Source organism: Lolium perenne, chromosome 1 (genome assembly GCF_019359855.2).
Source record: "Lolium perenne isolate Kyuss_39 chromosome 1, Kyuss_2.0, whole genome shotgun sequence".
NCBI lineage: Eukaryota > Viridiplantae > Streptophyta > Magnoliopsida > Poales > Poaceae > Lolium > Lolium perenne.
The window spans coordinates 79,318,480-79,344,614 of record NC_067244.2 but is presented as its reverse complement, the minus strand read 5'-3'; the positions used below and the strand labels follow the sequence as shown (position 1 = coordinate 79,344,614).

Genomic DNA, 26,135 nt, shown 5'->3' with positions numbered 1-26,135 from the left:
TTCTAGAATGAATAGGAACCTTCGTTATTCATCTTGTGGATTTGGACTCGCTGTGTGGACTAGACCACATTATGGAATTGAAGTTTCAGAGTTGATGCCTGACTTGAAAATTCTAAAAACTGTTTAAAAATAGATGTCTCAACATTATTTAGATACCGATGTATCTCTAACTAAAATAAATCTAGATTCATACGTATGTAGATAAAAGTAAGACACCTATTTATAGATGGAGGAAATTATATTATTGTCTTTTACTGGAAATCCTAAACCCTCATATCATTTCGATAGATCGAAACATTTCTCAGTTATAGCCTAATTATATTTCAGTGGGAACACAATTTCAACGATTTTTTTTTGAGAGCAAACACGTATTTCATTAGTAGAAAAACAAATTAGATGAGTAAAAAAACGTGAAAGCTACCGGATAGAACATGAGAAAACAGTTGTCCTAAAAATTTTGCAGAAAAAAATCCTAAAGGATAGAAAAATACAAAACTATTCCTAGGGTTTCATGCACTCGCCGAAGCCAACGGCCACCGCCAAACTCCAACGCCGCCTAGACACACGTTGGAAGAGACATCAAGCCTCCACCATTGCCAATCCAAGAGAACACCATCACCAACGAGGCTTTGTGAGTCGATAAATAGGCCTGCTGCAAGCAGCGATTGATGTGGCACATCGATTGGGGGACGTCCCCATGCTATCTTGGACCAAGATCCGCCGCATCCCATCGACGAAGTCGAGGAAGAACGACAAATCCACCACCTCCGAACCAACATCTTTGCTCCAGACCATCCACCTTGCCCCGACCCAGCGCCGCCGTGGACAACGACAAACGCCAGCGACACGCCGAGAAACAAATCTCGCCAGATCTGAAGAACGGTAAGAAGACCAAGCCAACGATCGACCTAAAAAATCGACAGACACACGTTGCCAATAACTCCGAGACGTTGCCATGAAAATCGCCGCCGGTATGGGGATAAAGTTGTGGCATATTTATTTGCTCGGGCGCTGCTCCTACCACCCAATAACGTACCACAACAGACACATCTTAACTACAGAACATAGGAATGAGGTTCCCTCCCCCTCGTGCTGCCGGAGCGGCGAGCGAAGAGAGAGGAGCCCAACGCTCACGACGGTGAAGATGGGATGTGGCCGTCGCCGCCTGGGAAAGAGGAGCAGGGCAAAACGAAAACGGCTCGGTGCTAGTCGCTGGCTGTTTTCATTTCAACGATGTGGTGCTTTGGTAGATCAATTAATTCAACAAAATGGATGGACTCTGCAGGCTAACGCCGGTCAGAGGTCGGGTTAAGTGCGAGTGTGCGACCATCAACTCCCTACAATGCGACTACTAGTCTCCGGCTTCCCTCCAATTCCCAGAAACCACCCAGGCGTAAAGCCCCCGAAAGCTCACGCCTTCCACGCGGCGGCACCTGATGGCGGCCGCCTCCGGCGACCTGGAGGGTCGGTTGATGTCTGCGGTGAAGGCCTCCGCGGCGCGCGGCGAGCCCCCACTTCTCCAGGCCGCTGAGGCCGCGCGCTGCGCCCGCGAGGCCTCCGCCACCTGCGGAGGGGCCAGAGGCAGCCTCGCCGCGGCGCTGGTGTCGAATCTCTGTTTCGCGCACAACACGGGAGCGATGTGGAAGCTGCTGGACCAGGCCATGGCCTCCCGCCTCGTCTCCCCACTCCACACCCTCGCCCTCCTCACCTCAAGGTCCCTACCCCCAACCGATTCGCATTTCTCTCTCGTTTCAGTCAAATCAATTCGACCTGCTGGGGGATTGGGAGTTCGAGATTTTGATAGCCGTGTGATTTCTCGGGGGCAATTACTCTGCAGGGTGGTGCCGAACCGGCGGGCGCAGCCGGAAGCGTACCGGCTCTATCTGGAGCTGCTCGGGCGGTATGCGCTTGTGCCCGAGTACTCGGAGAGCGCGGAGACAAAGGCCATGTAAGCTTCGCCTTGCTTGCTCTTGAGTCTGATATACCTGCAATTTGTTTCGCGTTGGTTTGCTGTATTCTGGATGGGTACATTTTCCCAAAGTGCTATGTACAGTTTTCTAATCTTCTTCTTTCTCTGTTGCTTGTGTTCTCTTTGTGTCTTCTTGACGCTTTATTTTCAATACAAATGACAATCACTTTGGTGTGTGTTCGAGAAAAAGAAGTGCCCAAAGTGCACGCCTGCTACACAGTACAGACTTCAGAATAGGTCAATGCCTGCTGGGCTGCTGATATCTTTGGTGTGCTCCTGCAGCTGCTGACGTTGACACTATTTGTCTGGCGTCGTTGGTCCGGACGTGAGAGCGATTACTTGCTCTGTATGTGTCTTTAGATTTGTATTGATGGGTAGAATGGTCGGATTAACATGATACGGAATTCCCGGTCTTAATCTTGAACGATAAATGGCACTCCTTTCATTTCATATACTACTGTGGTTTGAACATATCCGAGTGTGATTAAGTGAACCTCCCATGGCCATATCATATCATTGGGCTGTATTCAAGGAAAAACTCCTCACTGAAAATGACTTCTGCATTTTTTTTCTGTAATTTTAATTTGGAAACTGTGGCCCATGCCGATCACAACTTTGAGTGTGACTTACCACATCGTGAGATATACCAATCTTGTTCTGTTTGGGTCTTTGGGAAGTATGCTGAATATGGAGACTTTGATCTTTCTTACTTCATATGAACACATATTTTCACAAGAATTTTAGAATAAATTGTGAACAAATGAACATGTAAAAGACAATGTTTAATATTTTTTGACATCTCTTCGGTTACTCTAGTTCAATCATGTATAGTTGATACCATGCTTTATAGTATTAATTAGTGAGCTACAACTATTAGAAAATTTTGTAACTATTTGATTTTGTAGCTCCCAAATTCAGGCTTTTACTTGCTAAATGAGAAGCCTCTTAGCCACAAAAGGCCTACTTATCTTTAGTTCTTATGAAACAAAACCCCACAATTGCAATTATGATGGCCTATCTCTTCATGTAAGCCATCCACATCATCAGTTTTTAAGGCTGTTGATTTGATCTTATCTACAACTCTAATTAATTTACAGGAAACATCAGTAAATTATTATTATTAGAAGGGCAGACCTGGCGCAGTGGTAGAGTATCTGCACCAAGGTTTAAAATAGCGCGCTATTTCTCCGTTAATAGCACGCTATAGCATAATTTGAGGGTTCACGCTAAATTTTAGTAATTTTGCTCGCTATGACGCTATTTGTGAAATAACATGGTATATCGCGCTAAAACTTCATAGCGTTAGCGCGTTATTTTTTCAAGCTAGTTGCTTTTACTTTTTCATGGTGATGAACTACAATCTTGTTGGTTCCTGTTCTAGATTAGAACATAATAACGCTAATGCTGATATTTCTTAATAAATAATTTATACTATGTTGTTGCCTTGTGGAATGTTGATATTAACCTTCTGAAAAATAGGAGATCTATTTGTTCTATGTGGTTATGTATGTATGATCAGTCACTTTTTGACTAAATATCTAACTTTTTTAGCGAAATTCTTTATTTTTAGGCTATATTTGGTATATTTTTTCAAAACGCTATTTAAAATATAGCACGCAATTAGCACGATATAGCGTCCATAGCGTTTGAAGAAGGCTGACGCTATTTCATTTAGCACGCAATTTTAAACCTTGATCTGCACTTGCGTCCTGGAGGTCCTGGTGTTTGAATCAGCCTCCTTGCATTATAAAAGGCAAGGGAAAAGCTGCCTAGAAATACCCCTCCTAGACCCCACAATGTGTGGGAGCTTTCAGCACTGGGTACACCCTTTATCAATAAAGTATTATTAAATTAAATATAGCCTCTCTACTACCGTGAGCAATTGAATTTTGCATATTCCTGTTACACAACTTACTGTTTCATGCGTCTTATAGCCTTTCATTTACAAAATAAAGTTCATAAAGAAATTCTCGCTGCAATGTTCGGGGTATCCCTCTAGTATGTGGTAATTACTAAGTATTAGGGCAAGTAAACCTCAATTGATAGTTCTTACCTATTTTGATATGCAAATAACAAGGTTAAAACAGCCATATCAACTTATTAATTTGCATGTAGCATATGGTAAATACATGCCGGCAGGTCCTCGTAATCTATATTGGCTGGTGCAGCTAATTTCTAAATTGTGCTATTTGCTTATGACATGACCAGGGCTATCACTAATCTCTTCCCAAAAAATTGGACTATCTGCTGTTCTAAACTCAAAGCGAATAAAAGCTTATTTTAGTTGTTTTATGTAGTTATTAATTTTTTTAGATAGGCGCATAATGTTCTAAAATACTGCTAACTATTATTCTTCATTGGTGTTGCAGGATAGCCAAATCTACTGATGATGCTATGCAGCTTTCACATAGATATGGATTTCAGAAAATGGATTTTGGACATACTGTTATTCTTTTTGTTTTAAGTATTATCAACATATTGACTGATTCTATTTTGGAAGATTCGGGCGTTCCAAAAATCTATAGTAAGGAGCATGAAAATATGCATGCGATTGAAGTGAACAATCACAGGGCTTTAGATGGCAAGGGGAGTCCGCCTGACAAAAGAGATGGGCAGCGTGAATACCTAAGGCGAAACAATACACTTATGGCTCTAGAAGTTGTCGAGAAGATCACTGCTACCAAAAATGCCCAAGTTTTTCTTCGGCTTGTCTATCTTAACACGTATGCTTATCTTTTTTTATTGTCTTGTAGATTCTACTGAGTAGAAGCCTGTATAAGTCCAACTGCAAACTCCCTACCTAAAATTTCAATTTATGTTTTAATTAGAATTTGTGGACCCGTTGTCTAAACAACACTTGGGATAGAATTTGATGTTCTTTTATCATGACATTAGATACTTTATATGCCAAATACTTTTTATGAAGTTGACCAAATCTTGTAAATCGTGCTACATCGTTTTCATATCCATTAAGTTTCAGCTAGCCTGATGTCAGTACTAAAGCCGCTGCTTCTTTCACATACTTTTTTTTCAAATAAGAAATGGTTTTACTGTCATCACATAGCAATTGCTTCATCAGAAATGAAAATCTATACTATGTTTCTAAAGTTTTCGAATGTAAAAATGTATTATTAGCTTGTGACGCATAGTTTCTTTTAATTTTGACAAAGGAAAATAGTATTTTCTAATTCACTTGTAATATTTTTGCAAGGCATCATTTTGAAGGTTTCAAATTGTTTGGAACACATTGTCCCCTGTTGCTGAATTGATATATAAATTGTTTCTTGTATTTGCATTTTATGCTGATGGAAAACATTGTTTCATTGTTGGATGTGCTAAGGTAGACCTGAAAACTTCAAAAGTTTGCTTCAGAGGCTTCAGCTTACAGGTGCCCTTAAGTCAAACAATGTTGCATCTGGAAATACTCTGCTGGATAACTTGATGACACATATACAGAAGGTTAGAAGCACAGGATATCAATTAGGCAGGAGTAGACTATTGAGAGTTCTTATTGGTACACAGCCCTCCAGCTCAGCTGCATGCAATATGTTTGGAACTGGAAAGGGCTCTTGTTGGATTCCTTTTGACCTATTTATGGAGAACGTGATGGATGGTAAATATCTGCATGCCATATCCTCGATCGAAGCTCTGACAGGTGCTTGAATATCTGCACTTAATAACATTGATAATCTGTTCTTGCATTTATGTCTATAGAACCATCATACAACCTTTCCTAGACTTGCAATATTTGGTTGTGCAGAACTGTCCAAGATGCTCAAAGCACTTAATCGGGCAACCTGGCAAGAGACCTTTCAAGCTCTATGGGTTTCAGCTTTGCAGCTTGTACAGAGAGTTGAGATAACTTTGATTTACATATTTTACTTTAAAAAAAGAGAAGGCTAGTGCATTTGCTTTAATACAAATTTTTCATATGCTTACTAGGACCCAGGTACTCTGGAAGGACCATTTCCTCATCTTGATTCTCGTCTATGCATGTTGTTAGCTATTGTTCCTTTGGCTATTGCTCCCATTTTGAAGGAAGACGCTGACTGTCTTGAACGGGGAGTGGCCTGCGCTAGAAGAGAAGAATTAGTGTCCTCTCTTCATGTTCTGGGGCAATTTTTTGGTCTTCTTTCAACCCCTCCAGCAGCTTTACATGCAGCAAACAGTGCAGCCACGAAAGCAGCGGTTGCTGTATATAGTTTGGAAGCTGGGAGTGAGAACATTCACAGTTTGAGAGATAGTTTCTCTATTAAAGCAGGTTATTGTAACATATATTTCTACATTTAGTATCATTTTCATATGCAGTTTCTTCGTAGTAAACATTGAAACTGATCTCGTAATTATGCTCCAAATTGCAGTGGGAAATATGCAACATCTTATTGTGGAAGCCTGTGTAGCTAGAAATTTAGTTGATACATCGGTTTATTTCTTTACCGGCTATGTTGTTCCCATTAAAGACTTCTCTCCTGTCCATCAATCTCCTTGGCGAGCTTTGATGGAAGGGTCTCCACTTATGGGCCTCAAGGATGTCCTTATTGTTATACCTGCTTCGAGGTGACGAATCATAGCTCTCTATTACTTTAAATACAATTTAGCATGTATATTTTGGATTATGCTCGTTCACTAGCATGACTGATGGTAATATTGCTGTTCTGTTATCTTAGTTTGTCAGAATTGGAGAAACTGCATTCTTTTGCAGTAAGTGGGTCACAAGAGGAAAAGTTGGCAGCTTCTAAGATTCTATGTGGTGCATCCTTTCTTCGTGGGTGGAACATTCAGGTATGATTCTATTCTAAATGAATATATTGTAGCAGCCAGAAAGACTGCACCTTGTTCAGTTTGAAAAAAGATGTATCCTATATACTACTCTTACATCTATTCACTGTGCCACCATTTGCTCACTAGGAACATGTTGTCCGAATGGTGCTTAAGCTGCTGTCAACATTGATTTCCCTAGATCCTGGATCGGATAGCTACTATACTCATCACATGCCTATGCTACATGCTCTCTTATGTGGGATTTCTTCCCTTGACACTGTTCATATCCTCTCAATGTATGGCTTGGTAAGAGTTCTCATGACGCTGATGGCCTCTGTTCAGTTTGAGAATTATGTTTAACATTAAGAGCGATTTTTTATATACTGGATTGCGTCTGATGTATACATGTGTGCAATTTGTGGACACAATTTTTTATAGACAGGCACAGATACCAAACACCTTTGACCTAAGAACATTTTGATTTCAGGTACCGGAATTAGCTGCTATTTTGATGCCTATATGTGAAATATTCGGATCCTTACCTGAATCTGATCATAAGAGTTGTAGTTTCGAAGATGTTTCTGTGTACTCAGTATTCTCAAGTGCTTTCCTGTTCCTTCTTCGCTTGTGGAAATTTCATAGGCCCCCTATCGAGAATGCTCTATCTAGATATGGAGTCTCTGTTTGGGATCTCAATTTAGAGTACCTCTTGCTCTTACGTAATAGTCGTCTTGCTTTGGAAAATTTATCTATTGGTTGTAGGGCGAGCAGGCTTCAGTTTGATCCATTATTTCAAAAACCGGTGTATATTGATTCGTTTCCAAAGCTAAGGGCTTGGTATACCCAGAATCAGGCTTGCATAGCCTCTACTATTTCTAGTGCTTACGAGAGGAAAAGCATCCCCCAACTTGCAAACAAGATACTGAGAATTGTATGCCGTAAAATGACAAAAGTTGACAACCTGTCTGTCAGTCCACAAGCAACGTCAAATTCAAGTATGAGGGGCTCACCTGTCGGTATACAAGAAGATAGCTGCGAAGGCCCGCCTGTTACTGCATGGGAAATTCTGGAAGCTGTTCCTTTTGTACTTGAGACTGTCTTAACTGCATGTGCACATGGGAGGCTTTCTTCTCGTGATTTGATTACAGGTTATATTCTTTCTATTATTACAAGTATCCAGCTTATATCTAATGATTAGTTAATTTCCAGATTTTTTTCCTTTAAATACTGTTTAGTATGCCAATAACTTTTTACTAATCTGGACAAGTTATAAATGCCTCTAAATTGGAGAATTAACTCTTCTGTCCCTATATAGTCCCACATATTTGCCTTGGTAGAAACTTGAATGAATTTCATAAGAAAATAAAAATAGAATCTTGTCTTTTTTTCTTTTCTTTTAATCTCGGCATTTCAACTTGGCAGACTAGTCATTGCATTAGTCCCATATTTTAAATTTAAATTACTCATATATATCCTCAAGACCTATTATTAATGTAAATTAAATTTTAAAATACAATGCTATGAATATTCATGTACAATCCTGAATTCTGGATTATCAAACAATAAACACATATAGGTTGGCATTAAGCTTTTCTCTTTGTGTGTCCCCACAGGAAACCATTTTAGTTAGTTGATACTCTCGTATGATCGTTTGACTAGTACATAGTTCTAAGATAGAATATAAAGATTCTGAAATTTGTATTGATTTTGACTACACTTAAACTTTGGATAAGGGGATGACATAATCTCCTGATGGTGGTCTTGCAATGTAAGATGGTATTGTAAGCTGGTTTTGTCACGCTAGAGCATACTAAAGTATGTTTGGATGGTTAGTCACTTAGTCATAAAGAACAAAATCTTGGTTGGATGAGAGAAGAAAGATTGCAGAGTGTGATGTTATAGATCTTATTTTTTATTTGTTCAGCTATGCCTAGCTAGGTGATGTGTATAGAATATTTCGCAATCATGGCAAAACTTGGCCATCTGAACAGTCTATGTGGCAAAACTACCTTTGAAACCTGGACTTGTGGGTTAAGTGCCTCCAGTTCCAAAAGTTCAGTGGCTAAGATGTATGGTTCTATTGTTCAGGGGGTTAAGTAGGATTTGCTCACCAGGTGTAGGGGTTATATGGACCTTTAATATTTTTAAATGATTGTTGATTTATATTATGCTTTTGTAGAAGTATAATTCATTTCCCCAGTTTTTTTTTTTTGAGGATGTACGCATACATTACTTGTAATCATAAACATAAGAATACAGAGTTGTTACGCATACAAGCAACAGAACACAAGGAGGATACAAACGCCCATAGGCAAACTGCCATCTCCGCAACTACCAAGCACACACGTCCTTCGCCGTCACCGGAGAAGAAGAGCACTAGCAGTTGTTCCATTCTTTGACGCTGAAGAAACCCCTAGCCATAAGGCGTTAACGAGCTGCGATAGCCACTAGCCCCGTAAGACTAGATCTAGCCCGATAAGGAACATCGACCGGAGGAGCCCTCCTAGCCTCTTCAACGGTGGATCCGGTGCCAGCGCCACCCCGCCCTTCAGACGGCCAAATCCCCCACCATCTTCCGCAAACACGCAACAGTCAAGACCGCCGCACTCCAAGAGCAGCCCATGCCAGCCACCATGCCACGATGCAGCGTCAGATTGAAGCCACTCCAACAGCTTGGACTCCACAAGCCTCTCGTTGGCATCAGCAACACCTTCGGCGAGCAGGGGCATGTACTGGGAGACCATTATTCCTATAAACATCATCAGCATTTGCCCCACCATGATGCTGAGAGATGAACCTCGAAAACCTAGGACTAAAACACACACGAACGAGGACCAGACCTCCCCTCCCCCTCGTGACGCCATGACGGCAATCTTAGGGGAAGGGGAGTGACGGAAAACGCCGGCGAGCAACTGGAACATGAACCTCCAGGAGCGGTTGTTTCTTGAAACACGCTGTTCCCGTGTTGGGGAGAGTTGTTGTGGTGTTTCTCATTTCCCCAGTTTCAGTTTTCTGCAAACGATATTTGTTGATAAATTAAAAACTGTTGTATTGTGATCCAAATTCATTCTAAAGGGAGGCTAACTTCTGACGTACGGATCGATGCCACCGTCTATATATACCTCTTGTAAGCCGCTGGCTAGGGTTTGCCAGATTATAAGATAACCCACGGCGTTTGTAAACACTCCCCGATATAGTGAAGTTTTGCTGGCTGGCGCCCGTGGTTTCTTCCCCTTCTGTGTTGGAAGGGGTTTTCCACGTTAAATCTCGTGTCTTCGCTGCGTTTTCCTTTATCGTTCTTCGTTATTTGCTTGTCGCTTTTATAACAAAAACTGCAAAAGGTTATTATTTATTATACTTAATCCCTGCATATTTGCTATCACATACCATCGCTGATGATTGCAGGTCTGAGAGATCTTGTGGATTTCTTGCCTGCTTCAGTTGCTGCTATTGTCAGCTTCTTTTCAGCAGAAATTACCCGTGGCCTATGGAAGCCAGTTATGTTGAACGGTACTGACTGGCCAAGTCCAGCGGCAACTCTTATGGAAGTTGAGTCTGACATAAAGGAAGTTCTTGCATCGGCTGGTGTTCATATCAACATCTCTCCACAACCACGTATGCTCTCTATCTATCTCTTATGCAGATGGCTCTGTTCTGTTTGCTACATACAGACTACTTTGTTTCAGTTTTTTCACCTCTGATGTCTATTGACCTTTTGCATATAAAACTTGTTAGATACTCCCAACCAACTATCCCAAAAGATTGATCTGATAGCAGGTGGAGATATAATATACTCCCTCTCTCCTGAATTAGATGTCACATAATTTTTAGATTCTTAAATGTAAACAAACATATGATTCTTAAATGATATTAAATTTTACGTGAACTTTTCTAGGAAATGCACACTGGAGACCCATGTACTCATAGGTTTATGCCTAATCCTGGCTGTGCTTTCGTACAAATACACAGTACAACACTTGTCACAAAGAATTAGGTGATATTAGACCTAACCCTCCCGTCCTCCTCCCGAGCCGCCCCCGCGTGGCGGCCGGGGGGAACTCTACCCCGCCGTCGCCGCCTCCCCCCTCTCTCCCTCCCCTCCGTCGCGGCCGCCAGGGGGCGCGGTGGCAAAGGCCGGCCGGCGGCGGTGGGGATTCTTCGTCATCTCGCGCGAGGAGGTCGGGCGTGGGTCGTCTTCCTCGGGCCGGAGCGCGGCCCTTTCGTCGAGGACCTCGATGGCGGCGCCTGGCCTTGGCTCGGTGACGGCATGATGGACGATGAGGTTGAGGAGTGCCCCGGCGGCGGAGGGAGGGGTGGGGGCGGGCTGCAAGGGGAAACCCTAGGTCCCCTTCTCCTCGCCTTTCGGTGGCCGGCGGTGGAGGGCTGGCTTTCGGCTGCGGCGGTGCCCAGGCGTGTGCGGTGTCTTCGGACTACGCGATTTGCTTGGTGTCTCCGGCAGCAACCATGGCCAACCTAGGATGGTCGCTGGCGTGGGGGCCCGATCTGAATAAAAGCGGCGGTCCTAGGGTCTCTCTTGGGTGAAGATGAAGACCTACCGGAGGCCTGCCCTTCATGATCTGGCCGGACTATTGAGTTCCGGAAGGCGCCGCCGGCGAATGTAACAGTGCTTTTATTGCCTGGACTTTGCTGGATCGGTGGTATTCGGTCGTGCGCGCCCATGCTTTTATTCCGACCGTTTGGTTTTGGAGGGTGCTGCGCGAAGCTCTTTTCTGTGTTGACACCAAGTGATAGCTGATCCATGGTGAAGTCGGAAGAAGAGAATATCATGTAGGCCGGATTGGAGGATTAGCTAATGAAGGTTCAAGTCTTTGTGCTGTTGAGAGGCTTGCTTGGTGTTCCGGACTTCGCAACCTTGGTATGAAAGTGGGGGCGGCAGCACATGTGAAGTTCGGAATCTTACCTTTCAGGGTGAAAACCCAAGGTCTGGCCTTAACTGGTTGTGCCTGGCAATGTCCTTGTTGAAGCCTTCAACTTGAAGGCATTGTTTTGAGAGCGGAGACTATCTTCAGGGTGAAAACCTAAGATCTTTGATCGGGCGACGATGGCGCTGGTTGGAGGCATTGTTTTTGAAAACTCTGAATTTCAGGTGTTGTCTTGGTGGTGGATGTATTACTGTTGCTATGGCTGGGATACTGGGATACTGTAGCGGGACTTCTATTTCTTAGTTTTCTTTTTCATTTTTTTGGCTGTGTGCATCCGTAATGTTATTAGGACATTGCGTTGTTGCAGAGGCTGGGTGTAATTGGTATCTTCTGATATTTATATATTCCATTTATCGAAAAAAAAAACAAAGGTTATCTCACTATCCTCTTCAGTGATGTACTTTTGCTCCTAAATGTCAAGTGAGCGGTATACCTTCAGGAGTAAGGCAGCAGCAATCATCTTAATTTAAGGCCTTTGGTCATTAAAATTTATCTCTAATATAAATAACATTATTGGAGAACATCTGAAGCTCTTTGAACGTAACCCTCATATCATGGAATTGCTAATGATCAATGTATACCCCCTTCAGGACCGGTTATGCCAATGCTTCCATTACCAGTAGCAGCTCTTATCAGCTTATCTATAACGGTTACGATGGAGGAAATTAATCACCTGCAAGGAATCATTAGCCAGTTAGTGGAAATTTGTGCTACATCAAGTTCATGGCCTAGCATGTCAGTTGTAGGGGCACTGTGGTCACAGAAAGTTCGACGGTGGCATGACTATATTATCCTCACATGTTCTGAATCCCCTTTTACCCGAGATAACAATGCAGTGGGTCAGCTTATCAGGAGTTGCTTCTCATCTTTTCTTGGGCCATTGGTTAATGGACGGTCTTGCTCTCTAGCGAACAGAGGAGTCACTAGTCTGATGGGGCAGACTCCTGGTCAAAGAGGTTCCCGGCGTTCTTTGTCACCCGGATGCCTTTACATGCGATCTTGTGGGATGTTTATGGACAACAACTTCGTATGTGAAGAGATCTTCAAGGTTGTCATGGAGAGAGCCCGTGCATTAGCAAATGAATGTGGTTGTGATGGAGCTTCTCGTCTGATGTCAGGTCGAATGCCACTGTCTTCTGCATCATCCTCAGTAGAGCAGATAGCATCACTTGCAGCAACTATGCTTTGTCATGCTGGTGGGGTGAAGTTGATCCATCTACTGTACGGTCAGATTGTACCGGCTTTGCTTCTTTCAGCAGGAGATACGAAACTGGGTTCTGCAGGGCCACTTTGCAGCATGTTTGAAGGATTTGCTTTGGCATTTGTTCTCATCTTGTCTGGGGCCAGCATCTGGGGAATTGGAGTAGACTCCCCAGATTACATCTCAGTGCACACAACAAAGAGGCGACAAGCTGTAGGCAGGCACTTAGAGTTTATGACCAAGGTAATGGAGGGTAACATGGATCTTGGTTGTGGTCAGGCCACATGGAGGACATATGTTCTCTGTTTCGTGGGTTTGCTTGTCGACTTTGTGCCAACGTGGATCCCTGAAGTGCAGCTCGAGACGCTGCAGAAATTGGCCTCGGGGCTACAGAAATGGAACGAGCATGATCTTGCACTTTCTCTCCTGGAGCGAGGGGGCCCAAAGGCCGTAACTATAGTGGTTGAGTCCATGCTATGATATGCTGCTTCATTCTCAACGCCTGAACTGGTACTGTAGTTTGCAACGCTCGGTTACCTGACATGCAGTCATTCATCGGGTGAACCTACCCTCTGTAGTCTGTAGGTTGGCTTGTTCATAGGCAGTCAATCAGATAAGTCTACACTACCGAAAAGATTCCCAGCTCGTGATGCATTCAGAGTTACTGCCATTACTATAATTACAGGCCAGTTCTTCCTCTGTATGCCTGTGTATATAGTTCATGGAATGATTGGAAGTCATAGTATAAAGATTGTATCTCCCCGTTTGTCTTGCTCGTCAATTTGTAAGCCCACTATATTCTTTCAGAACAGGGTGTGGTTCACGCTTTCACAGAAACACCTCGTCCTTCATAGCTGACACGATAGCACTCAGATACCTCATATAATGGGTAAATACAGGAGCCCCGCAATAACAACATCCCCTCGAGAATCCATAGAATGTTTATGACTTTATGTGCTCCTAAAATTTTATTGTTATTTGAATTTTTACACGGTAGAAAAATTGTATCCGCACTACCAACTTTAGAAGTTAAACACTTTGTTCCCAAGATATCTGTGTGGCTGCTGCAACTATTTATGGAAGTAATGAATCTGTTTTCCGTCATTTCCTTTTTTTTAATGTCCCCTCTTCTCTTCTTTCCGTTCCACCTTCATCTCATGACTGGCCTCCTGGTGCTCGCCCTAGGGTCGGATCACAACATCATGGAACGAGATTGGGTGACTTGGACTTGCCGTCTTGTGCTGGCACGGTGCACTGCGACCGTGTCAGAACTTCGGCTTACTGATATCCTCTCGAACGCGAAAATGATCATCGGCGTGACTGGGACAACAAGTTCAAGAACTAGCAACTTGTTAGCTCCGAGCCTGCTAACTTTTAGCCACTTGTTTGTTCTTGACTAGGACCGGTGTTATAAACGCGACAAGCAAATAACGAAGAACGATAAAAAAAAACGTAGTGGAGACATAAGATTTAACATGAAAAACCCCTTCCAAAACCAAAGGAAAAAAACCACGGACGTCAGTCAACAAATACTTCACTATAACGGGGAGTGTTTACGGGAAGGTAGCAGTATCTACCTGTAGCAGTATCTCCTCCCGCACCCCTCCTCCCGCACCCCTCCCAAACCCTAAACGCACCCCGCTGCCGCCGCCGGTAGCGCCACTGGGCAAAGGCCGCGGGGCGTGGCGGCGGCGGCGGCCTCTCCTTGTTGCCGCGATGGGACGGCGACCGGGATCCCTCGACGCTCGCTGCGGGCGGTCAGACTTGGTGATGGGCGGCGGCGGCCAGACCTCTGCGCGACGGCCAGAAGCGGCAGCCCCTTGCCTTCCGTCGGATCTTCACCGCAGCACGCCGGAGGGGCTGGTGGCGGGCAGCGGCCAGGCCATGATCTGCGCCACTTTCCCCCCGCCTCTCGGCCGTGTGTGGAGGCGATCTCGGGTTTCTCTCGCGACACGAGGTCGCCCGGGGCAGCAGCCTTGGGTACGACGGTGGAGGTGGCCATCTTCTTCGTCGGAGAGGGTCAGCCTGCGGTTGGTGGTGGTGGATCTATCGATCTATCACCGCATTCCGGCGGCATGATGGAGGAGCTTGGAAGCCGGCGTCGGTGTCGCCGGTGGTGGGTTGGAGTGGCCAGCCCGGGATGGTCGCCGACGTGGGGGTCCGACCTGAATAAAGGCGGCGGTCCTAGGGCCTCTCTTGCGTGAAGAGGAGGACCTACCGGAGGCCTGGACTCGTGATCTGGCCGGAGTGTTGAGTTCCGGAAGGCTCCGCCAATGAATGTAACAGTGCTTTTGCCTGGAGTTTCTTGGATCGGAGGTATTCGGTCATGCGCACCCATGTTTTTATTCCGACCGATTGGTTCTGGAGGGAGCGGCGCGAAGCTCTTTTTCTTTGATTGACATCAAGTGACTATGGATCCATGATGAAAGTCGGAAAAAGAGAATTTCATGAAGGCCAGAGGGGAGGACTAGCTAATGGAGGTTCAAATCTTTGCGATGTTGAGGGACTTGCTTGGTGTTTCGAGCTTCACAGCAGCGGTATGAAAGTGGGGGCGACAACACAGGGAAGTGCAGAGTCCTACCTCGTGAAAACCCAAGGTCTGGCCTTAATTGGTTGTGCCTGGCAATGTCTTTGGTGGAGGCATTTGTTTTGAGAGCGGGGACTAGTCTGTAATTCAGGTGTTGTCTTGGCGGTGGATGTATTGCTGTTGTTAGGCCCGAGATACTGTAGCGGGACTTTTTTTTTCTTAGTTTTCTTTTCTTGTTTTTGGCTATGTGCATCCGTAGTGCTATTAGGGTGGTGCGTTGTTGCAGAGGCTGGGTGTAATTGGTATCTTGTTGATATTAATATATTCCCTTTATCGAAAAAACGGGGAGTGTTTACAAACGCCGTGGGTTATCTTATAATCTGATAAACCCTAGCTGGCGGCTTATAAGATGTATATATAGGTGGTGTCATCGATCCGTACCACGGGGAGCTGCTGCCCCCGCACCCCCATTCGCAGGCATCCCTGCAGGCACGACATATGGGTTAAATCCAGACTCCGCTACGCTTCGGCCCAAACCTACCGGTGATGGGCTCGCTCCGCTCGTCAGAAATTAGCTCTCTTTAGTATATGAATTTGGATCACAACATAACAATCAGTACACTTCATTGTTCAATTATTGTCTGCGGAGTGGCCTCTAGGGCTCTCACTGTCGAGAATCTCCCCGCCCGGGGGACCTGAAATCGACCAAGTCTACGAGTGGCTGAACTAGTGTTCGACTGTCACTTCATATGCTGTATTAGATACAAAATCTCCATGGAAAATGCTACCCATGCGTCTCTCTCCCGCTATGTTTGGTCGCATCCGCATCGAGACTTCTTCTTGCTATGATTCCAAGTTTTTCTCTAGATCTTATGTAGTATCTCTTTTTAGCTCACGTAACAGTTACGCCCGAGCTGTAACATTCCTAAAGATGGCTGGTGAACCTGGTTGTTCTTCGATATTTGAAGCGCAACCCTGTCAAAATCGAGGCGATGGTGGCAACGAAGTAGTAAAAGGGTATCACCCATATGGCATGGACCTTCACCGGGAGCATCATCAGCGGCACTGAACCCTGTCACCCGGATCAATGAAGTAGTGCAGGGTGACATGTCAGCGGCAGATGGGTGGCGCATGCGGCTGTGGTCAAGAATTTTCACAAAATAATGATCATGAATATTCTGAAAAATGATTGAAAAATAATTTTGAAAATAACTATAAAAAATATAAATGGTGCGGCTGTTTCAGTTAGACAAGATATGTAGTACTACAGTATTTCCTCAAAATTCTCACACCTCTTGTGTATTCTTCTGTAATTGAGATAAATCTTCTTATGAATCTCTGCTGTTATATATTTCTTTTTACTGAAAGTTTCTGCCAATCTCTGCGCTCCATTTCTTTCATAATGTAGACTTGTGACAGTTTTTAGTGTTTATTATATATTTGTGCCTCTATTTGAGAAATGGATGATGAATGATGCACTTGGTGTCACAGGCAAACTTGATTAAAGCATGTCATAAATTAGACAGTGGTTGAAAAAAGGAATTCAATCTTAATCTCGAGGGGCAAAATAATAAAAAAGATAATAGTGCTAGTTAATTTAGATGCAGTTGATTTTGTTAATTGATACTGTCATGACCGAATTTGCTGTTTCCAATTTTGGATCTACGTTTCGAACTTGGATTTGGAATTCCGTGACACGCTAAATGCATAATGTGCCTATTTCCGCAAGAAATGTCGGTATTATTCTACAATTTCTAGTGCTTATTTGCTAGCCTAACTACACTAGATACTCTAGAGATTTTTTTTGAACAGTATCTAGAGAATATATAAAGATATCTTGTGAAAACTCATAGTCTTTTGTCGAATTTTTTAGACACTTGTAAATTTGAATTTTGAAGAGTGATAACACATTAACATTTGAAGTGTGCGATCACTGGATATTTCGCCACTGGATGCACTACGACTGACTTTCCAGCCTAGTTACGCTCTGGCCTGAAATATCCATAGCTAAGAGCGGGTGCGACTTGGTAGCGTGCCGCGTCAGCTCGTATAGTCGTATGCACGTGCGCCGGACCTCGCTGCCAACGTGCAACGGCGGATCACCATACACGTATCAAAGATGGAAATCCTCATAACATAAACACCAAGTCAATAAACGCGGCAGCTTCATTGCCAGTATATCATCATAATATGACCTCCGGTGTGTGTGGCAGTGTGGGTGTGTCTACCAGTGGAGCGGCGGCCGACCTCTGTACTGACGCGGCTGACTCGTTTCGTGAAGGAGAAGTTGTTGTCACAGATCTGTTCACTGAGCCCATATCCAGTACAGAGGTCGATTTGGATCGATGTAGGTAACTTACTAACTTACTAGCTAGAGTCATGAGTGTCATGTTCAGCTACATTCCTCCTTCCTCGCAAGAAAAGAAACTGCATTACCTCATTTTATTTATGCGATCAATTGGTCTTTTTTCTCATCAAAATTTAGCGTGGAAAACTTTCAAATTTTCCATCTACAGATATTTATCACTCGTCTATTGTTGTATGTCGCTGTTGTACATAAATGCATAGAGTATTAAAGAAGGATTTGTTTTATTTGGTTTCTCTCATTGGCAACATATGTACGCTATGGGAAAGAGAGACAACAAGGCGATCCGGAGGTGGCTCTAAAACTCATCTAGGATTTGTCCCTCTCGTCGGCGACGCTGCTGGTCCGCTCCGTGTTCGGTGGTTTTGGTGCCTTGGAGGTGTGTTCAATGTTTTCTTCGGGATGGTGAGGCGGCGGCTACTTCCTAAAATCAGAATAATGTCCTCCCGTCCTATCCTCGCTTCGGTGGTGCATCTAGCGTTGGGGGAGAGCGTGTGGAGTTGTATGTCCGGCGGATCTCCCGTGATTCGGTTGTCTTTCGTGTTTGATTGTGTGGTTTCGGGGCCAGTCTCTTCCGATCTACAGTTGTCATAATTGGTGATAGTTGCTACTCTGGCACTAGTCCTTTAGGATCTTAGCACGATAACTTCACGTATGTCTACTACAACAAGCTCTACTACGATAAGTTTTGCCTAACTCCAGTGATGGAGGGACGGGGACGGTGGCGCGCCTTCGGCTCGCGCTAGTGTTTGTAGTCGTCGCTAGGTGGTCCAATGACCTATCTGTAATTTTTATTACTTTTGGGCATCTTTGTACTACTGTTGATGATTATTAATAGATCGGTGGAATTTTCGCAAAAACAAATACATGTACGCTTTATATTTTTATTATTTAGACCAACGGCTAATTTGGATAAATAAACTACTCGGTATTTTACATGACATTAATTTTGAAGTTATGTTCAAATGGTCAAGCCGGGCATCAGTATTAGGCCTGATCATCAGAAAGTTCCATACACAACATCATGCACATGTTAGTAATGTCGTCGTTTAAAATATCGAATAGAGGGTTTGTATCAGTTCGACTCATGCATATCGGACGATATGTAGTTATATGAGAAAAGTAATATCTGAGTTTGTTTCATTATTCTTGTTCAAAACATGGTTTATTTGTACAAGAACGCTAACGATGCAGCCCACTTGATCATAATAAATATATGATTCCAAACTTACTAACTAGTCAAGTAAGAAAAATGATAAGCACTAAAACAATCTTCAATGTACTATAAAAAACTAAATTATATAAATGTGTATCTACCAAACATTATGTATGACTTTTGTAATTTCATGAAGCTATAAGTACCTAACATTATTTTACAAAGAATTGGCATCTAGTATTGTTCTGTATCGATGGACATTCAGGTAAAATATCGACCACATCGTTAGATATATCGGTCTATATGGGCTTGCATGTGTTTTTTTTCGAAATGGGGGAAATCCCCAGCCTATGCATAAGTCGATGCACACATCCTTTTATTAAAAAATATTATAGCGTTAAGTTTACAAATCACATATCAGAGAGGGTTGATACAAAAATCAACCATTGAAAAAGTAGCAAGAAAGGTAAATGCCTAAGAATCTTCAACCGATTAACATGCCGCCACTGGTAGAAAATATCATCTGCAACCATCAGGAATCGGTTGCATCCAGTAACCATACATTTCCAATAATTCTCCGGGGAAAGGAACCGCCATAGCTGGATCCAGTGTATGGTCATATAGATAACTTGCAAAAACATAGAAGAATCCTTCCTATTAAACATAATATCATTTCTTCAATTCCATATTAACCAACATACAACTGAAATGCCAATGCGAATTTGTAGTATAAATAATTCTCCAAACTAATCTACAAAAAGGGCAAGAAAAAAGATGATTCATAGTCTCTTCCGACTCACAGAAACAACACTTCTTACTCCCGTTTCAATTCCTCTTTGCTATATTATCTCTTGAGCATCACTTTTTTTAGGAACCACATAAATTCTTTATTTTCAGTGGATTTTCAGTTCCCATAGATATTTTGTAAGAAAGCGGGTATCACCATTAATTAAACCCTTATACATTGATTTGATGGGCTTGCATGTGTGAAAACAATATTTACAAATGTTATATTTGTACCGTACACCTCTATCAAATACTGATATAAAAATTGTGGCGGCCTTGATTTAAAAGCTTGAAGTGTTACAAGGTCCTTGTATATAGTTCTTGTGGGAGTAGTGCCGGGACAGTCTGTCTCCATGTTGGGACTGAGAGAGAGGGAGGGAGGGAGGGAGGGAGGGAGAGAGGGAGAGAGAGAGACACCCAGTTGCTGGGTTACCAAAATACTTTTTCACTTAACTAAAGCAAGATTTCACATTGAAGGAACTCCCTTGACCCTTCACTCCAATATCTAATGCGTAGTTAATTGTCAAATCGAAGGTTTGGCAAAGAGTTAATCAAATAATTTGTAGGTTACGTAACACAAAGTATATGCCATTGAATTCAGGTTTTTGTAATTGTGATACTGAGACAAAACATCGTCGTATAGAAATCCAGAGTCAAACTCTGAATCCTCACAGACAAAATAGGTTTTAAATGTCGAAATGGAGTTGTGCTTGGATCACTTAGATGTTGGTGTTGAGTTTAACAAAAAAAACACCCTTTATGGAAAGGAAAAAATCTGAATGGAGGGAATATTTGTTCCTCTCCCGTTGTGTTGAACAAAGCACGCACTCTATGTATGTTCCTGTCGACAAAAAGCAAGAACGATCTCGAACCTTCTATACTGCTTCTTTTCTCCCCCGGGTTAGAATCTAGAGAGATAGACGAAGAGATCAAACTTGAGAAAAGAACACATCAAGTTAAGGGCAACAAATAGACAGAGCGATGTACTTATGATACAACAATCAGAATTTCCATTGAAGGAAACAAAAAGGATCGGATTTTACAAGTCCATATACACCCACACCTACGTCTCCTGATCCTACGTGCTCGGATTTATTTTTCACCAACAAAAACAGTACGAGAACCCGGCACAGCCCCAGTCTGATCTCTAAAAGAAAACCCCCTATACATCCTGAATCCAAAACACAACAACAGATGGCACCCCTGAAAAAAATGCTTCTTCCGATCATCTGCTCATGAGCGGTGAAGCAAAAAAATTGGTGTCCTGAGCTCTGAAGCAACCACAGATTGCTTCCTATTCTCTCGTTTTTTTTTTTGGGTGTGGTTTCTTGATTGAGATCGGGAACGGTTCTTCCTGAATCATGGAAACTTCGTCCCACGGCAGCCTTTGCGCTGCATGGCATGGTTCGCGTGCCTGTATCGAGGCTTTAAGACGCGTTCATCTGATCGAGGAGTATGACGACGGCCATGGCCAGCGCCGGTTCGAAGCCCGGCTCCACCACCAGCCGGAACACGTCCGGGCCGACGGCGGCCTCCTTCCGGCAGACTGTGGCGACGCGCCGACGCTGGTCGCCGCCGGAGGCCGAGGAGGCGCAGGCGAACATTTCGAGGCTTCGGCTGGCGTAGGAGCCCTCCACGTCGTACCGGCAGCTGGGCGCGTCCCCAGCTCCCCCCGACGCTCGCGCCGGCGACAGTCGCGCGAGGGACTTGGTCGGGAGCAGGCTGATGTTCCGCCGCGCCGTGAACCGCTTGGGCGCCGGCGTCGGCGCGGAGGAGGACGCGGCCGCGTCGCCGTCGTAGATGAGCCACTCGTCCGCCAAGCTCAGCTTCTGCAAGATCACGTCACCAATGCCGAATTAGGACCAGGAAAATTTTTCCAAGAAAGGGAAGGCCAGATTCAAACCAAGAAACAAACAGGAAGCAAACCAAGAAACAGAGCAAGAACGATACCTTGCGGCGGATGGTGAGCAGGGCGCGGCCGTCGGCGTCCATGAGGACGACCTCGCGGGGTGAGCCGCCGGCGTACGTCTCGACCCGGAAGACGAGGTCGCCGTTGCTGTCGAACACGGTGAAGCCTTTCCCGTTGAAGAGCAGCGAGCGCCGCCACACCGTGAGCGACACCGCCTCTCCCTTCTTCTCCTCCTCCGCTGCCGCTGCCGCGAGAGAAGCAGCCACCGCCGCGGCGGCTGCGACGTTGGGGTGCACCTTGGTCATGGATGGAATGGAAAGCTCCGACGACGCTTGGTTTGTGCTGTTGCGCGGCAAGGAAACAGAGGAAGTCAAAGGGCGGGCGGAGCTATCGATCGGAGGAGAGAGTAGCCGGTGTGAGGTGAGGTGAAATTGAGAATACTGTGGTGCCGTGGATTTATAGCTAGGGAAACGCGTGGACGGAAATACCCCTTGGGTTTTCTTGGGTTGTTTACGGGGTGTGCTACGCTGTTTTGCCCTCGCGATCATGTCCTCTGGTTGGTCTACTCCTAAACACTTGGTTGGTGTTTCTTTTCCTTAGTTTAAATGGAACTTTGATTTGTAGGATTGTAATCCATAGATTTTTTTTTTCACATAATTCAGTTGCACTAGATTTCGTAGAAAATTTTACATCCACTCCAACCTATTCGGAAAAATCGTGCAGAATATTTATGGTGAAATCAGAAAAACTTAAATCTTGTAGGATTCGAGTACATATGACATTGTAATCTTGCATTTTCCTTTTCCTGTATTTTTGTGTGGACCCTACAAAGTAACAGATGCCCCTAAATCAATTTTAATAAATTTTACTTGGGACAAAAGCTACTTTTTTTTTCCTGTAAAATTGGTTCAATTAATAAATTTGGCTTGGAGCAAAAACTAGAATGGGGGTAGGTGCATGATCTCCTATGACTATACGGCGAGAGATCGCATGCCCTCTTAGTAAAAACAAACATGTGCTTGCTGGGGGATAGCATTTCGCTGAAATTAGTTGAATCCTTAGGCCCTCCCCCATAGAAGATATTTCTCATGTTTACATAAACAATTATTCTGGACTGTTCTCATGAAGGAATATATTACTTTTGCTTTCATGATCACATAATTAAGCAATGTACACAAACACATCAAGGACAATCGATCAGCTCGTACTGAATGCGCAAGCATGTCAATAGATTCACAAGTAGTGCAAGCTGAACAATGACATTTTGGCGCCACACTAAATTTTCCATTTGGACTAGCAAAAGATTGGTCAATGAGCCACATCATGTTTTTCACTACTTCATGAAATATATATTTAGTCTCTTTTTCAAGAAACAGTTATTTAGGGTCGCTAACAGAGGCTGGTGCAAATTCACTTCATCTATTCCCCCACTTGCGCAGCTCTTTTTGGTTCGATGCACCCTCCAGAATTTAGCAATCGCTTTTCGGAGGGACCATTAAATTAGCTAATGATAATCGGCCATCCTTAGCCACTGTGGAACAGAGAGCGACCAATGGCAAGGAGATTATCACAACAACCACAACGCTCCTAAACAAAAATATCTTGCACATGCAAAGCAGCTGTTTAAGCACCTAGTCAAGCATATGAATGTCGTATCATGGAAAAGGTAAACCCATTTCGCGGCCGAGAGCGCGCCACATCGGACGCGCTAACCACCAATTATCGTCGTAAACTAAGCATCGAGGCGCCCCAACGCTGGGCGCTGTTAGCTCGGGCGGTGTGGTGGGTCCGCTACGTCGGACTCTTCCTGGTTAGAGGCTCACAGGGTTCAACCTGGTTAACCCCGTCGTATCATTATCTCGCCAATGCGATGCTTCGCCCCTGGGTGCTGGCTTAGATCGTCATCACCATCATCTTTAATCCCCAGGATCAGTTAATAAACCAATTGTTGTCGACGTCTTACGCGATGTGAGGTGGGGCGCGGTCACCGGCTTAATTTGGCGTGTCACGGTAATCGCTGGTTAGTGGATTAGCTTAATGGGGTGTTAATTAGTAGTTGGGTTGGCAAACCATGACGAGCAATGCGTCAAGGGTGCTCGTTGTACTGATATGTTTCCTTATCTTTCATAGAAATTCTCATTAGGTTTATTATTGTTGTGAGGGAGGCTGAAGATGAAGTGAAGCAAAGAGAGTCATGTGTATGTGGTGGAGAGATGTTCTGTTTGTAATTGTATAGCGTGTTATAGCGGTAGTGGTATTACTAGTGGTGGTGGTTTAAAGCTAGGCTGCAAGCCTTTGACGTGTCTTGGATTGTTATTTTTGTGATGGATGGGTCGGAATTTTTTGAATGTTATACTGTAAAAGTCTTCCTGTTGTGTTTTTGTTGGTGGTCTGTTCCATGGTAGGAGGCACGGAAATGCCGAAAGATATGGTACGAAAAAAATCTTATTTCGGTAATATTTAAGTTATCTTGTGTTGTGCAATGCCTGGAGGCGGATATATAAGAATCCTATATATGTATCGAAATTATATGTTTATTTATCCCAAATAATGTCGAGCTAACAGTAGTGTTCGACCAGTGTATAGATAACCAGACGGTAATTCCGCCGTCTACTTTATAGGGGCAAAACATCAAAATGAATAATGTGATTAGGCGAGTGCTGAGCGTCCCCCGGGGGATCAAATCTCCAATCCCCCGGGTCGGCAGCCGTACGATGGCTTGATCATACCCGTTCAACACAGGTCAACGTTTCTTTGCAAAAAAAAAGAAGAGAAAACCACCCACGATGGGGATCTGACAACGCCGCGCTCACACGACTTCCACCCACCACGTCGTCGCCGGAGAACCCCCGTGGGTCGCCGGAGAACTCGTCGTGGCGTCGCCGGAGAACCCTCGTGGGTCGCCGGAGAACTCGTCGCCGAAGAACTCGTCGTGGCGTCGTCGAAACAGCAATCCTCCTCACCGCTGTGCCTGCTTCCATATGCTCGCCGGCGTCGCTCCTCCGTCGGCCACGGCCGTCGCCGATGTAGCAGCTGCATGGTGGGCGGTTGCAGCAACTTCGACCGTGGATGGTAGCAACACAGATATGCCTTAGTAGCAGCCTCCATGTGCCTTGGTAGCAAACGCCGGTGGGCGCTGGCAGCAACGCCGCCACGCCATGGTAGCAAGTCCGGCCGACCCTTGTAGCAAGTCCGGCCGCCGTTTGTAGCAAGTCCGGCCCGCCCCTTGTAGCAAGTCCGGCTGCCGTTTGTAGCAAGTCCAGCCCGCCCCTTGTAGCGAGTCCGGCCGCTGTTTGTAGCGACTCCGGCCGCCGCTTGCAGCAACGCAGCCCGCCACTGGTCGCAAATCTGAGCGCCGCTTGCAGCAACGCCGACCCCTGCAGCCGACCGCCGACTTGTGCAGCAGGCTCCATGGCGTCGACCTGCACGGGGCTGATGGGCTCGAAGATGGAGCACGCGTCCGCGGAGGCTGAGAGGCAGCAGCGGCCTGGTCCTCGTCGCCGGCCCCGCGTGCCGACCGCATCGTCTCGGGAAACTCAGGGTCAAGGTGGGCGAGCACCGCTGGCGAGGCGGGCGAGCTCCGGGCGACGGCGCCTGGGTGGGAGGGCGGCGGCGTGGTGTGGGAGGGCGGCCGAGACGATGACTGGCGGTAGCGGTTCAAAATCTCGATGGCCATGGCGGCGTGGTGCGGTGAGAGAGAAGGAGTGAACGAGATAGCTCAGGAAAGGATTGGGAATTTGGGATGCACATGGGTGGACCCTACCACATTGGCTGTCACACTTTTTTCCTGTCCCGGACGCGTGGCTGGTAAATTTGGACGCGTGGCTATAGATGGATGCGGACGATGGGCGAGCGGCAATCCCCCGGGGGAAGGCCAGCATTTTCCTTCTCTTTTAGGGAACAATATACAATTTTCAGCATGTATAGCTTTACTAGCACAGATCCCATGCACTCTCGTCGATAAGATAATAGTACTACGTACCGCCAAGGAGCCAATGCCAGATCAAATTGTTTTCAAATTTTGATCACAACGAGTTGATATCCAGATGAGTCATATGGTGTGCCTGAGAACTGAACAATTTGATCTACGCATCTGTTTAGATATGTGCTGGTGTCTTTTTGTCAGTATACTGCTAAAGGTTGCGGCGGCTTCTTTTGATCCATCCCGTACGTGTAGCTACTTACTTATGATGAAGCATCCTATCTTTCGTAGAGTGCACACAAGACGAGGCCAGCACCCGGCATGTAGCTGATAAGGGGAGCGAAGCCAATAATGCACAGCCAAATCGGTGAAGAAGAAGTAGATAGGACATTTGTCAGTCTGCCATTTGAAGCCGAGACATCAGATTCCAGCTTTCCGGGAAGCGCCAAGCGTGAACGGACATGGCGCACCGGATGTGAGAACTCCACCACGGCCGTCACCACTCCTTTCCGTCCCGGAGAAGAAAACAACTGGAAGTGATTGATCGAGAATGGGCAAATCGTGCGCGTCATCTTTCCAACGAGAAGAAAGCAGAG

General features: G+C 44.9%; 2 protein-coding genes across 4 annotated transcripts; one reads left to right on the top strand and one right to left on the bottom strand.

Annotated features, from left to right (window-relative positions):
• Nucleotides 1–1,263: 1,263 nt before the first annotated feature.
• On the top strand, nt 1,264–13,711 carry LOC127294224 (mediator of RNA polymerase II transcription subunit 33A). 3 transcript variants are annotated; one of them, XM_051323989.2, is made up of 12 exons: nt 1,264–1,714; nt 1,838–1,948; nt 4,339–4,692; nt 5,314–5,624; nt 5,730–5,821; nt 5,912–6,230; nt 6,331–6,526; nt 6,637–6,751; nt 6,878–7,036; nt 7,218–7,878; nt 10,136–10,345; nt 12,264–13,711. In XM_051323989.2, exons 1-12 carry the CDS (start codon nt 1,437–1,439, stop codon nt 13,352–13,354), a joined length of 3,897 nt encoding a protein of 1,298 aa, XP_051179949.1. In that variant the 5' UTR covers nt 1,264–1,436; the 3' UTR covers nt 13,355–13,711. The 3 variants fall into 3 exon arrangements, with proteins under 3 accessions (XP_051179949.1, XP_051179961.1, XP_051179953.1); XM_051324001.2 differs by lacking the exons at nt 1,264–1,714; nt 1,838–1,948 and having other exon boundaries at nt 4,517–4,692; nt 5,358–5,624; XM_051323993.2 differs by lacking the exons at nt 1,264–1,714; nt 1,838–1,948 and having other exon boundaries at nt 4,517–4,692; nt 5,310–5,624.
• A 6,981-nt stretch (nt 13,712–20,692) lies between these two features.
• Nucleotides 20,693–22,057, bottom strand: LOC127294217 (protein LURP-one-related 8). Its single transcript, XM_051323981.2, has 2 exons — nt 21,659–22,057; nt 20,693–21,537 (listed from the first exon to the last, which is right to left on the bottom strand). Exons 1-2 carry the CDS (start codon nt 21,920–21,922, stop codon nt 21,136–21,138), a joined length of 666 nt encoding a protein of 221 aa, XP_051179941.1. The 5' UTR covers nt 21,923–22,057; the 3' UTR covers nt 20,693–21,135.
• Nucleotides 22,058–26,135: the final 4,078 nt, after the last annotated feature.